We start from the raw sequence: 13,463 nt of genomic DNA on the forward strand, positions 1-13,463 counted from the left end.
TCGTTGGCCCTATTGTCTCTCTCAAAGTAGCAAACAAGATAAAAAATACTTTTTCTGGTCACCCTCAAAGAAAATCAGTTACTTTTCAAGACTCCATTCCTATTGGATACTTTGACTCCAACAACAAGCTATTCAGAAATCCTCCAAAGACCAACATTGAAGGTTACCATGCTTGGTTAGGTAGGGTTGAAACTGAGAAGATGACCTTGTGAAAAGAGATTAGGATACATGACCTAATTCAACTTAGTAAAAACTGTTACACTGTTAATTCAGGACTAATGGGAGGTGCATTGTATTTCTGGGATGAGACTTCTCACACTTTTCACACCCCATACGATATGATTACTCCTACTCTTCTGGATGTAGCTACAATAACTAGCCTACCTCCCTTGGGAGAGGAAATTTTTACTACCTAGTCAACCACAGGAGTTGAGTATGCCATTGATATCTCTTCCACCACCTACCAGAGCTTCATTCTTAATAACAAAGGTCAAGATGGAGAACCTGTTTCCGATAATGAGCATATAGCATTCCTTCTCTATTGGTTGAGCGGCGTCGTTTTCTGTATCCGGAGTATTCAAGTTGAAGTCACTTATCTCCCATTGGCCATTATGTTAGCTGAAGGTAAGAGGCTGTGTTTAGCCAAATTGTTCCTGCCTCGACTATATCTCACTCTAGATTGGATCACAGCCCTTATGAGGGAGAAGAAAAGAATCACTAATGTTGACGGTCCCGTTTGGTTTTTTCAATTGTGGCTGTTCGCTATTTTTGAATCTGAGCTACAACCACGTTTAACCCAAAAAGATCCTACAGATTCTGTGATTGTCAGACACCGTCTGCTCAGCTTAGTCTTTCCTGACAAGTGAATGGCCTCACATGATAAGATGAAACACTTCTTCTATACTTTCTATCACTTGCTAGAGAAAGACCACAACATCAATCTGACTCCCTTTGCTAATTGCCAAACTGGTCCGGAATGGTTGACGGGATCTCTTACCCCAACTAGGGTTACACAAAAGGAAAGCATCACTATTTGGTCACAGTTCTTGACTCCCCAATTATTTTTTGCTGGATTTCCGGGTGAAGATGACCTAAGAACAGCGGTCTATATGCCAAACGCCGTTTTTAGACAATTTAGGTTAGCTCAGGCCATTCAATCTCCTTACCATCTTCAAGAGCCACAATCTTTGCATGTCAAAGCTACTTCACTAGAAGATCTGTTGCACATTCAGAAAGATAATACTTTGCGGAGAAATAAATTCCACCTTTTCCCCTTTAAACCTTGTCTGTTGACTACATATTCACTCTTTTCTTGGTGGAAAACCTATTACTCTTCTATTAAAGTTGCTTTCAGTACCTGTTGTCAAAACATGACCACTGTTCTTGTAATGCAACAAGTGAGAAGAGCACCAATTCAAAAAGGGTAATTACAACTAAATCATTTGCTCATTGTGATTTCAAAAATTATGGTCCTCTATGTGTTATTTTCTTCATGCATAATGCCTTCTAAGAATATCACAATGGCACCTATTTTAATTATTTTATTATTATTACTATTATTATTTTTGTTACAAAGAAAACAACTACCCCACTTGCTGGTTGCTGCTAATCCTCCTTTGAGAAAGTCTTCTAATAGGCTTGTAGGAAAAACGAAATTCAATTTTAATTACTCAAGCTGCCGGGTAAAGAGAAGACTTAAACCAATTGAAGTGTCAACATCTTCAAATAGTGATGGTAAGGATGACATATCAAATACATCCAATGACAATCTTAATGGATCGGTAATCTCTCAGCACAATGAAGAGGAAAATGAGAACACCTTGTCTAGTGATAAATCAGTGAGTAAGTTCTCTTCGGAAGATGATGTCGATGCTCTTAGTCCCAGTGGTCAACTTGCTTCTAAGGTATTTTTATATATTTTTCACATCCTCTATATTAAAATAGCATTATCTTGAAGAACTTACATGATGGTGATATCTCTCATGCCGATTTTTTTTTTTTTAAATCTCATTAATTACCTTTGTCATTATTTCACTTCTTGCTTTAGGTCACTGTGGCTCCTACCATTTCTTTGATTGTGCCTAGCACTGAAAATCTAATGGCTGTCACATCTGACAAGCCTACACCTAAAGTCAATGCTAATTCAGGTATGACATGTCATTTAGCCTAATTATTAGTATCTCTTCTCTGTATCTCCTTTTTTTATGTTAACACTTTCTTTTGCTTTTTTGTTTAGCTTTAAAATTCTAAAATCCCCCCAAGTGAGCGGTCAGAAAAACAAATACCAATCACTTCCATTCATGCTCATACCCCTAATATGGTGAATGATTTATTGGCTGATTTAGAAAGTTTAAATGAAGCATATGCATGTAGTATGGATACACAGAAGGCCATAGTTGAATCTTGTTCTACCATTCAAAGTCACCTTCCAACAGAGCAGCTCTATACTACACCTCCCACAACCAAGATTGTCGACAATTCCATCCTGCTTCCATTAGCCCAACAACAACTCAGTGTCATTCTATCCAAACCTGTTTGACACTTGCTATTGATCCACACTTTAAGGCTCAGCTTTCTGATATTCTTCAAATTTTTTCAATTACACCACATCCTGAGACTATTGATCCTTTGTTGGCTCACTTGCAAAAGGTTTATGAGGACCTGTATGTCAAATTCCCAGATTCTCAAGCAGCTATCTCATCATATCAACAATCAACTGAAGCTCTTTCTAAGTTAAAATAAGACACCTCCTCTTTTGAGACTACCAAAACTACCCTGGCTGTCCATTTTGTGTGATGTCAGAATTTATTCAATTTAATGTTGTTGGATTATTCATTTATAAATATTTATGTTTTTTTAAAAGTAACTATTTTTTTATTAAAAAAGATGTATTATACAAGGTTCTGAAAATCGAACCGGTCATTGAACCGTTCTATTAACTGGTTCATTAGTTTATAGGTTCAACCGTAGTTGAACTGAAAAAAAATTATTTTATAATAAAGTAACAAATAAAATATAAATAAACACACTAAAACACAATTATAGTCTAATATAAATTTTAAAATATCATCTAAATCAAAAGTCAAATAACAAAAACAACAAATCAAACATAAAATACCAACATCCACGTTTGTCATCAATCATCAAAATTTATACATGTTGAGAAATTTAACAAATGGTTTTACAGATGTTTATAAAGATAGTAGCTTGGATGACCTACCCGGTTTGCAAATTTATACTTTGTTGATGAACACAACCGATATGTAGCATGAGATGTTGAAGAGATTGCACAAAAAAATGCAAAAGTGCAATGGATATCCTCTTGAGATAGAGCTTTTGATAACTCTTGGGTCCATACATTCTTGGTTGATCGAAATTGCTAAGAGAGCTAGAGAAATGCAAGTTTGATTTGAAGATGGGGTCTAAGGTAAAATTTGTTATGAGCCTTATCTATCGCATGGTCAAGAAGGAGAAGATCCTCATCTTCTGCCACAACATTGTCCCAGTGAAGTTATTTATAGAATATTTTGAGTTGTTCTTCAAATGAAAAAAAAAGGCCGGGAAATTCTCGTGTTAACCGGGGAACTAGAGCTCTTCGAGCACGGCAGAGTGATGGATAAGTTTGAGGAACCTGGTGGAGTTTCAAAGATACTCCTTGCTTCGATTACAGCTTGTGCCGAAGGCATTAGTTTGACGGCAGCTTCTCGGGTGATCATGCTGGATTCTGAGTGGAATCTTTCGAAAACAAAATTAATCAATAATTATTCAACCCATTAACAACAGCATGATTTAGTGGTTTTCAGACTAACTAACAACAATTATTCAACTTAATAACAACAACAAGGTTCACAAATTGATTAAGAACAATTATTCAACAATTATTTAATCTAGTATTGTACCTAGTAATTCACATATCAGTCAACAATTATTCAACCTCAGAGATTATTCAACAAACAATTATTGTAATAAAAATAGTAAAATACCTAGAACAAGTGAAGAACAGAGCTGGTGAGGAGGCAGCAACAAAGCTGGCGACGGAGGCAGGAATAGAGATGGCGCCGACGACGGTGGAACAGAGCTTCACAACGGCGAATGTGCTTGAATCTGAGACGTTAGCTGAGTGAGGGACCAAGGGAACTTTGAAGCTCCAATCGGCGACGGTTGAACGAAAGGGAGGGACGACGGTGGGTGTGATGAAAGGAACGACGGCGGGTGTGTTGCTGCGCCGTTTCTTGACTTGGAGTGAGTGAGGGTTGGTAATGGTAACTAGTAGTGGTAAAGGTTGTAGGGGGTTACTGAATGCTAAACGTTGTGTTTTGAGGTTTTTGGGAAAAATAAAAAATCGGCCGAATTTCAGTTCGGTTCGACCGACCGGTTACTAACTGGTTTAATAGTTAAATATCGGTTTTCATTTTTTTCGGTTTTAATATATAACCAAACCATAATGCTCATCGATTTGCAGTTCAACCGATTCGAACCGATTTTCAGAACATTGTATTATATGTTTTATATTTTTTAAGAATATGATTTTTATATATATAATTATTATAAATATAAAATATTTCTCACGTTTAAACCAACTTTTAAAATTTAATTAGACTCGTTTAATTTTAATTTTATTATTTAAATAATTAATCACGAAGATTAACAACATAAATTTTAATTAGAGTAAACATCTAATTAGCTCAAGTCATTATTCATTTACTATTCAATCCCTCGTCTACTCTGGGTGCAATATCCTCTTGATGGAGACTAAACTCAACATGCAATCCACACATGATCAGCAATATCAAAAGTCACCAGATATTATTATTATTGTTGTTGTTATCCCTTTAAATAAAATTTCTATTTATACATTAACCTTGGACAACGTATTACATACTTATTATTTTATATTTTATTCTTTATATTTTCTTTTTGTTAAAACCTTAAAAGTTAAAATTAAACATTTAAAAATATTTTATATAAAATTCAGACTAATATATTTTTAAATGAGAAATATCGAGTAATAACATTTTTTTTATATTTATCTTATATTCAAATCAATATTAACCAATTCCTAATTTTTTCCTCCTAAAATATCTTGGCTTTAGCATTCTCCTTTTAAAATTTATTAGTGGTGCATATCCTCAGAAGTTAGAACCATAAATAGTCCTAGGCTCCTAGCTAGTCACTTCTCAATGTTGTGTTTGAGTTTTTGGTAGATTATCCTTTGCAGCAGCAACAATGGCAGACGAGGTTGTTCTGTTAGATACATGGGTCAGCATGTTTGGTATGAGGGTCAGAGTTGCTTTGGCTGAAAAGGGAGTCAACTATGACTACAAGGAACAGGATCTCAAGAACAAGAGCCCTTTGCTTCTTGAGATGAATCCAATTCACAAGAAGATCCCAGTTCTCATCTATAATGGTAGACCAATATGTGAATCTTCAAATATAGTTCAGTTCATTGATGAAGTTTGGAATGATCAATCTCCTTTCATGCCTTCTGATCCTTATGATAGAGCTCAAGCCAGATTCTGGGTTGATTTTAGCGACAAAAAGGTACTTTATTGTTACCTTCTTGGGATGTGGTTTCTATTGTTTTTTTCTCTTCAAATTTGGTGGGTATAATGCATAATTTGAAGTTCTATGTTTTTATCTATGCTTTATTTTAACATAAAATTGAGTGTATATGGTTCTTGACTCTCTCACTTAACAGGGTGGGATTGTGATGAGCTTTATTAAGAATTGACTTATGAAACGAGTTGGTCTCAAATTTTGCTTGTTTGAAGTATGATAGTAACTTTATTGTGCTATTGTGTTACATACCGCTTGCTAGTTGCTACATGAGTTAGCGAAGCTAAATTAAGATACTCAAATAATGAGCTTTTCTCACCTACTCAATGTAAAATAAAACATCACTCTTAATCTGCTAAGGAATTTTAGGTATTTTTCATATTTTTTAATAAATACCTAATTGGTTTTCCAAAGAATTTTAGATTAGATATTTTCATCTTGGACAAATTATTATTTTTTTGGTGTTCTCGAGAATCACTATCATTGAATAAATTGGTCTCTCTGTGGCTTTCAATTAAATTTTGGATATGCGTGTTGGAAAAATAAGTCATGAATAAATTTTATTGTAAAATAATTAGGATTCAAAAATATACTCTAAGACAAATTAAGCTCCCTTTAAAATAATGATGGGATTAATCTAGACACGGAAATAATTCTTGAAGACTTGTAGGAAAAAAAAAATTGTTGGAAACCAAGTTTCTAATCTTAAATTCATTAGGGATAAATTTGGTTTATTATTATTATTATTTAAGCAGTACTTAATTCGGAATTTAGATTTTTAATCTGATTAGTCGTGTTTTTGATAAATTTATAAGTCAATCTCTTTGTCTCAGAAAGCATTAGTCCAAGAACCTACTTAAAAGTAACAAGCACAGATAAAATGAAACGAAGAAGATGTATATCTTTATTCAATATCAATGTTGAATGCAGATATATGAAACTTGGAAGAAAATGTGGCTTTCAGAAGGGGAAGAACATGAGGCAGGGAAAAAGGAGTTAATCTCTATTTTCAAGCAACTTGAGGATGCATTGGGAGACAAAATATTTTATGGGGGTGACTCATTTGGGTTCCTTGACATTGGTCTAATCCCATTTTCTTGTTGGTTTTATACCTTTGAGACTTATGGAAACTTCAAAATGGAAGCAGAGTGTCCTAAACTAATGGCATGGGTCAAAAGATGCTTTCAGAGAAAGGCTGTATCCAACACGCTCCCTGATGACAAGAAGGTCTATGATTTCGTATTGGCCATGGAGAAAATACTTAAAAATAAATAAATAAATAAATAAATTTTCTTTCATATAATATATATTGGAAGGATTTATTTATACCATATATAAACTTTATGGTGTTTTGCGTTGTATTTGGTGGGTTTCTGGGATATATAGTAAATAATGGCTTCGATAGACATTTTGGTGTGTCTAATATGTGAAGCTGAGGAGGGGTTCAATACTTGAATGCTTTTTACGTTTGTATAAGTTGTGTAATTATGATCAATAAAATAAAAGCTTATGTTATGTAGCTTATAATGTTTCGTGTGCTGTAGTTGGTTTGCTCTGTGGACAATGTTTTCGACCACTTGAACAATCAACTTTGTTAGGATTATAACAAAAAGAGTATATACCCATTTTGGTCCTCAAAGAATTTCAAACTGGATACTTTAGTCCCCAACTAAAATTAATTACTCGATTGGTCCCTAACAATTAATTCCGTCAGTCACTTAGGTCCTTTACTCCGTTAACTCTAATGGAGGACAAAATAGTCCCTGACAACTCTAACAGGGGACAAAATAGTTCCTGATCTCCTCTGTTCGAAAATGACACTGTTCTCTCCCAATTTTCATCATATCTCGCATAACACTAGCAGTCTAACACTGTAGCTTCAAACTACACCATGCACACTCTATAATTTTAATGTTCACAAGAAAAAAAATCCTCAACTTGTTCTCAACCAATTCATACTCGGAAAACTAATGCCTATGTCTCTCAACTAGTTATCGTCTTCGACGGATCCCATGAATCTAGACAGCAAGTCTGATTTGTTAAGACCTGTCATCGTCGTTGTCATCTCCCTCCTCCTCTGCCCTATCATCTCCATGACCACATTGTCCACCACTCCGATCGCTTCCTTCAGCTTCTTCTCCAAACCAATGTTTAGTAATCGCTTCAGTTTCCATATGAGTGGCAACGGCAACATTGCTCGTTGTACTGATAGCTTGGATGCGAGGTCGAAGCTGTCTGCCAACTTGAACTCTGGAAAAGAAGGAATGAAGCACTCGATATCTATTTTAAATGAGAATTTGCATATGATGTCGAAGGAGAATCTTTTCATGATGTTCTAATGTCCAACAATTTATATTGCTTATCGGAGAGTGGAGAAAGGCGTACCCTTGGAGTAGTTGTGGAACTTGGTCTTGAGGATGTCGTGGACGTGTCGGGGTTGGAGGTGATGTTATCGAAGACGTGGAAGTGGATGCTTTTGGTGGGTGAAGTGCAGAGGAGGTGGATGTACCAGTCACAAGGATTTAGGATGTGTGTGGTCCATGATATGTTGAGGCAGGTGTGACACGTGTGATAATTATACCATGGCTTAATCTTGGAGCTAAAGAGGATGAAGGAAAAGATGGAAAAGAAGACTGTGAAGGTGAAGGAGAGTATGAATGTTAGGGTTATGCGAGATATGATAAAAATTAGGGAAGAACAGTATCGTTTTCGAATAAAGGGGTCAGGAATTATTTTGTCCCTTGTTAGAATTGTCAGGGACCATTTTGTCCCCTGTTAGAGTTGTCAGGGACTATTTTGTCCTCCGTTAGAGTTAACGGACTAAAGGACCTAAGTGACTGACGAAATTAATTGTTAGGGACCAATTGAGTAATTAATTTTAGTTAGGGACTAAAGTGTCCAGTCTAAAATTCTTTGAGGACCAAAATGGGTATATACTCTAACAAAAATCTGCATAGAAGTATGGACAAGAAATATGTAGTCAAATTCTAAAAAATAAACTTCTAAAATGTAAATTATAAATTTGAAAACGTTAAAATCTACTTTCGGATATATTGTGTTTTAATTTTAAAAATATATATCTTAAGATTTTAGATATATTATTTTTAGATTTTAAATGTGTAATCGTTTATAATTTTTTTTGGAATATACATAAAAAAAAGCTGACAAATTTACTTATATATGATAAAATAAAATTGATTTTATACTTAAAAAAATAGATTTTGATTCATAAAATTAGCTAAACCGTAAAAAAATTATCAAAAGCTCTCAATAATTTTTAAATTATCTCTCTTAACTTAATTTAATCTCAAATTTTTAAATTTCAACTCTTTGCCACCACCACCACCACCTCACCTTATCACACCATTGTTCCATTCCACCCCTCAATCTCATAACAACGTTGTATTCCTAATGCATCGTTATTCTGCCTTTATCACCTCTACCACCAAAATTATTTGTCATTGTCAACAACAAAATGAATCAAGAACATAGCTTCAAATAATTTACTTCATATTGTTTGATTTTTTAAAAATGAACAATGAAGCGTTTGAGAGTGAGAGAAGAATAGATTGAGGTAGAGAAAAAGAGAGGAGGACAATGATAGAGGAAACCACGAGCGATGCGCTTGAGAGAGAGAGAGAGGGAGGGAGGGAAGGAGGGAGAGAGAGAAAGAGAGGATGTTATGTAGTAGAAAACCCAAAAGCTACAGGTGTGGAGAAGGAAGAAGGAGAAAATAAAAAAAGTGAGAAGTGTGAAGGAGAAAATAAGAAAAGTGAGAAGCGTGAGGGTTCACAGGGGAAGGGCAGAGGAGAGAAATAGCCGATGGCGAGCAAGCTCATCCATTTCGATGTCCACCATTTTTACCACCATAAAGTGTAGATGTAATTTTTCTTCACTTTCACTTTGTTTTCTAGCCAACCAAATAAGCAATTGAGTTGAAGAAAGTCCCGAAAGACGAAAATTGAACGTCCCTAACAATAAAAACAAAGATGAGCAACGACATCATTTTGGTTGAAGATGAAATAAAAACTAGTAAAGGTGACAAAAGGAATAAAGATGATTGAGGTGACAAAAGGTGGTGAGACGGTGCAGTGATATTGTAGTGTTAGAACAACTCCAACGGTTCAAAAATTTTGAACCTCATCTACTGTGTGTCAGTAAAAAGTGAGGATCTACTATTGGAGCAAATAAAAAATGAGTTCCTTTACAAAGTTCGGAGCAATAGAAGTCCTACTCAAAGAAATTCTCTCTCTCACAAAAAATGATATTTTATTGATAAAATTAATACTTTATATATATATGTATTAAGCTAACCGTTACATATATAGTATACTTCATATACATCATACATATTAATGTTATATATATATATATATATATATATATATATATATATATATATATATATAGAGTATACTTTACATAATTAATTAATTATTATAATTATTAATAAATTAAATATGATTTAATTATTTAATATAATTAATTATATTAAATAATTAAATCATATTTAATTTATTAATAATTATAATAATTAATTAATTAAATGATTAAATTTTTATTTAATTAATAATTTATATTATTATATTAAATTAGCCGTTGCAAAATTAGTTGTTGTAAAATTAGCTGTTGGAAACTAGCCGTTACTATGTTACTGTTATTATTAATAAATTAATATTTTGTTACTCTATATATACCACTTAGATACACTTCTATTCTCACACTCTCCACTACTCTTCCTCATCTTCTTCCAAGTTTACAAAATCAAAGTTCTACTACTATTATTTTTTGTTCGAAAAAATGGATCCAAACCAACTCAACTCTTTCTTAAATTACTTACAAAACTTTCCTCAAATTCCAAATACCCAACAATCTCAAACCTCAAACACTCAAGTTCCAAATCAAAACTTCACACTACCAAATACATTTCAAAATCCAAATCCACAAAATCTTTCTAATTTCAATTTTCAAGCTCCCTATAATAATTAGTTTCCTATATTCCAACCACAAAATCAAAATTCACAAACACCCCATTTTCCACTTTCATCCATATTTAACCCCTCTATCGGAAATGTTACTCCAACTTCCTTGCCGTTTCCAACTCAATTCAGTACATCAAGACGTAACTCATCTGGTGTTGGTGGCTCTTCTAACCCATCCTCTCAGACTCCTATACAATCTAGTCCAAATTCGCAATATTCCGATTTTGCCAACCCTTGTGGATTAGATGCTATCGACCTCAATGATGATGATATTGAAGATCGGAGGCAAGATAGTATTCAACACTGGCATTGGGAAGAGGATGAGATGTTGATCAGTGCATGGTTAAATGTTTCAACTGACCCTGTAGTTGGTACCGATCAAAAGGGAAAAACATTTTGGAGTCGAATTCATAGCTACTGTATAGAATTTTGTTCCGACATAACAAGGGGGGTAGTTGCATGTAAGAAACGATGGTATAAGATCAACAAGGCTGTTGCACAATTTGCTGGTTGCTACGATCAAGCTAGTCGAAACATAAGGAGTGATTCAAACGCTGATAACATAAAGGAGTTGGCTTATAAACTTTATTCCACAAATTATGGTCAAAAATTCACTTTTGAGAGGCATTGGAACATGCTTCGGTTGGAGCAAAAATGGAGAAGCCAACTACCTACACAGAGTGGCGGCTCAAAGAAAACCAAGGTTATGAGAACTGGAGCATACTCATCCTCATCAAACCCAGAAACACCGTTGGCTGACGAACCCGTTGTGGACACTCCCGTTCGCCCACAAGGATCGAAGAAGAGCAAGCAAAAAGGGAAGAAAAAAGTATAGATGTCTGAAGATTTTAGCGAAAGAAAATCATCGGTTGTCAAAAAAATATCTCTCATGGAAGATATTAAGAATGTTAGAGAAAAGAAACTAATGGATAGGGAAAAAGAAAGAGAAGAGGAGAAAGAACATAGAGCAAAGATTATGGCAATCAAAGATAAGGAATTACAAATTCAAGCGGCAATGAAAGAACAAGAATTACAAGCTCAAGCAGCAATGAAAGAAAAAGAATTACAAACTCAGAGGTATATTAAAGAAATGGAGATAAAAGTAAAAGAAAGGGAAATGGAAAGGATGGCCAAGGAAAGGGAAAGGGAGATGGATATGCAAATACTTAATGCTGACACGTCTACAATGAGTGAAAAACGACGAGCTCTTCATGAGATTGCATGTGAGAAAATAATCGCCAAGTGGTTTACTTAATGGTTTCTTGTATTCGTAGAGTTATGTAGTATGTTCTTATTTTTATTGCGTATTACTGGTTTATGATGTAGTTTGTTTTATTAACTTCTGATGTAAGTTTTTAAATTAGTCAATATTATTGTGCCCTTATTGTTCATGAAAGTGATCGTTGCAAAACTAGCCGTTAACTAGCCGTTGCAAAACTAGCCGTTACAAAACTAGCCGTTGCAAAATTAGCCATTAACTAGCCATTAAGGTTCTTATTGCAGACACACTTATAAATATCAACTATCAATGACTCTGCAACTCCACTTCAACTCTTGTTTCTCACCTCGAAAGAAAATTAAAAATTACATTTCTAAATATGGCTAGAAATTTTGATGATATGTTTAATGAGGCTTTGTATGGCAAAAGAAGACGGCAAGATAACACAGTCATAGATAATTGGATCGATGAGTGTTTACTCCAAGATTCAGAAGAAGAAGATATCGATAGAAGCTCTATCCCAATTACTCGTAGATGGATCAACAGAGATCGAGAAGCAGGACATGATCGCCTTTTTCAAGATTACTTTGCAGATGAACCGGTGTATAATGCTGACATTTTCCGACGGAGATTTCGAATGAGAAGACATGTGTTCATTTGGATAGTAGACGCTCTCTCAAACGTCTATCCGTATTTCCAACAGAGGATTGATGCAACTGGAAGAAGAGGCTTGTTGCCACTCTAGAAATGTACCGCTGCGATACGGATGTTAGCATATGGCGTAGGAGCTGATGCTGTTGATGATTATGTGCGCATAGGCGAGAGCACTACAATTGAATGCTTGGAAAAATTTGTTGAAGGTGTCATTTTGGTGTTCGAGGATGAATACTTGCGAAAACCCAAACCAAATTACGTACAACGCCTGCTACAAATGGCGGAGGGTCGTGGCTTCCCTGGCATGTTGGGTAGCATTGACTGCATGCATTGGCAATGAAAAAATTGTCCAAAGGCGTGGAAAGGTATGTACATGAGTGGTTATCGTGGGGTTGCAACCATAGTACTTGAGGTTGTAGCATTTTCAGACCTTTGGATATGGCATGCGTTCTTTGGAGTTTCTGGTTCAAATAATGATATCAACGTGTTAGATTGTTCTCCAGTGTTCGATGATATTCAAAACGATCGTGCTCTGGAGGTAAATTATACTATTAATGGTAATAATTATACTATGGGATACTATTTAGCAGATGGTATTTATCCTGAATGGGCCACATTTGTCAAATCAATCTCAAAGCCACAAGGGGAGAAACGCAAGTTATTTGCACAATACCAAGAAGGGCAAAGAAAAAATGTGGAGCGAGCATTCGGAGTGTTACAAGCACGCTTTGCAATTATACGTGGTCCAGCTCGTTTTTGGGAAAAGAAGAAGCTTGCCAACATAATGAGAGCTTGTATTATATTGCATAATATGATTGTTGAGGATGAAAGAGACACTTATACAGGAAATTTTGCTCAAGACTTAGAGTATGAGGATGTCGAAAATGGCTTATCACAACCTCAGCTGGGAGAAGAAGATTTCGCACCATACCATCAATTTTCTCCAAAGAAATGCCCAACTTCGAAATAGGCAGCAGCATAGTCAATTGAAAGAGGACTTGATTGAACACATATGGCAATTTCACAATGCTTGTCGTCAACTATAAAGCTTA

The 13,463-nt window shown here is 34.9% G+C and overlaps 4 protein-coding genes across 4 annotated transcripts; all 4 read left to right on the forward strand.

Annotated features, from left to right (window-relative positions):
• The first annotated feature begins 5,101 nt into the window (after positions 1 to 5,101).
• LOC130941744 (glutathione S-transferase 3-like) lies at positions 5,102 to 7,083 on the forward strand. The gene is made up of 2 exons (XM_057870321.1): positions 5,102 to 5,541; positions 6,487 to 7,083. The coding sequence occupies exons 1-2, from the start codon at positions 5,227 to 5,229 to the stop codon at positions 6,829 to 6,831; spliced, it is 660 nt and encodes a 219-aa protein (XP_057726304.1). The 5' UTR covers positions 5,102 to 5,226; the 3' UTR covers positions 6,832 to 7,083.
• Positions 7,084 to 7,894: 811 nt separating this feature from the next.
• On the forward strand, positions 7,895 to 11,373 carry LOC130940014 (glutathione S-transferase T3-like). The gene is made up of 2 exons (XM_057868071.1): positions 7,895 to 8,113; positions 10,546 to 11,373. The coding sequence occupies exons 1-2, from the start codon at positions 7,895 to 7,897 to the stop codon at positions 11,371 to 11,373; spliced, it is 1,047 nt and encodes a 348-aa protein (XP_057724054.1).
• Positions 11,374 to 12,136: 763 nt separating this feature from the next.
• LOC130940016 (uncharacterized) lies at positions 12,137 to 12,502 on the forward strand. Its single transcript, XM_057868072.1, has one exon. The coding sequence runs from the start codon at positions 12,137 to 12,139 to the stop codon at positions 12,500 to 12,502; it is 366 nt and encodes a 121-aa protein (XP_057724055.1).
• A 282-nt stretch (positions 12,503 to 12,784) lies between these two features.
• Positions 12,785 to 13,381, forward strand: LOC130940017 (uncharacterized). Its single transcript, XM_057868073.1, has one exon. It carries the CDS (start codon positions 12,785 to 12,787, stop codon positions 13,379 to 13,381), a length of 597 nt encoding a protein of 198 aa, XP_057724056.1.
• The last annotated feature ends 82 nt before the right edge of the window (positions 13,382 to 13,463 follow it).

The sequence above is a fragment of the Arachis stenosperma genome, chromosome 7 (genome assembly GCF_014773155.1).
Source record: "Arachis stenosperma cultivar V10309 chromosome 7, arast.V10309.gnm1.PFL2, whole genome shotgun sequence".
NCBI lineage: Eukaryota > Viridiplantae > Streptophyta > Magnoliopsida > Fabales > Fabaceae > Arachis > Arachis stenosperma.

What these genes read in the sequence shown, in the direction of transcription:
- LOC130941744 (XM_057870321.1), top strand. Translation starts at nt 5,227, where the DNA reads ATGGCAGACGAGGTTGTTCTGTTAGATACATGGGTCAGCATGTTTGGT. An exon ending in TTGATTTTAGCGACAAAAAG is followed by an intron (nt 5,542 to 6,486) that starts GTACTTTATTGT and finishes TGTTGAATGCAG; the next exon opens with ATATATGAAACTTGGAAGAA.
- LOC130940014 (XM_057868071.1), top strand. Translation starts at nt 7,895, where the DNA reads ATGTCCAACAATTTATATTGCTTATCGGAGAGTGGAGAAAGGCGTACC. An exon ending in TCCATGATATGTTGAGGCAG is followed by an intron (nt 8,114 to 10,545) that starts GTGTGACACGTG and finishes TATAATAATTAG; the next exon opens with TTTCCTATATTCCAACCACA.
- LOC130940016 (XM_057868072.1), top strand. Translation starts at nt 12,137, where the DNA reads ATGGCTAGAAATTTTGATGATATGTTTAATGAGGCTTTGTATGGCAAA.
- LOC130940017 (XM_057868073.1), top strand. Translation starts at nt 12,785, where the DNA reads ATGAGTGGTTATCGTGGGGTTGCAACCATAGTACTTGAGGTTGTAGCA.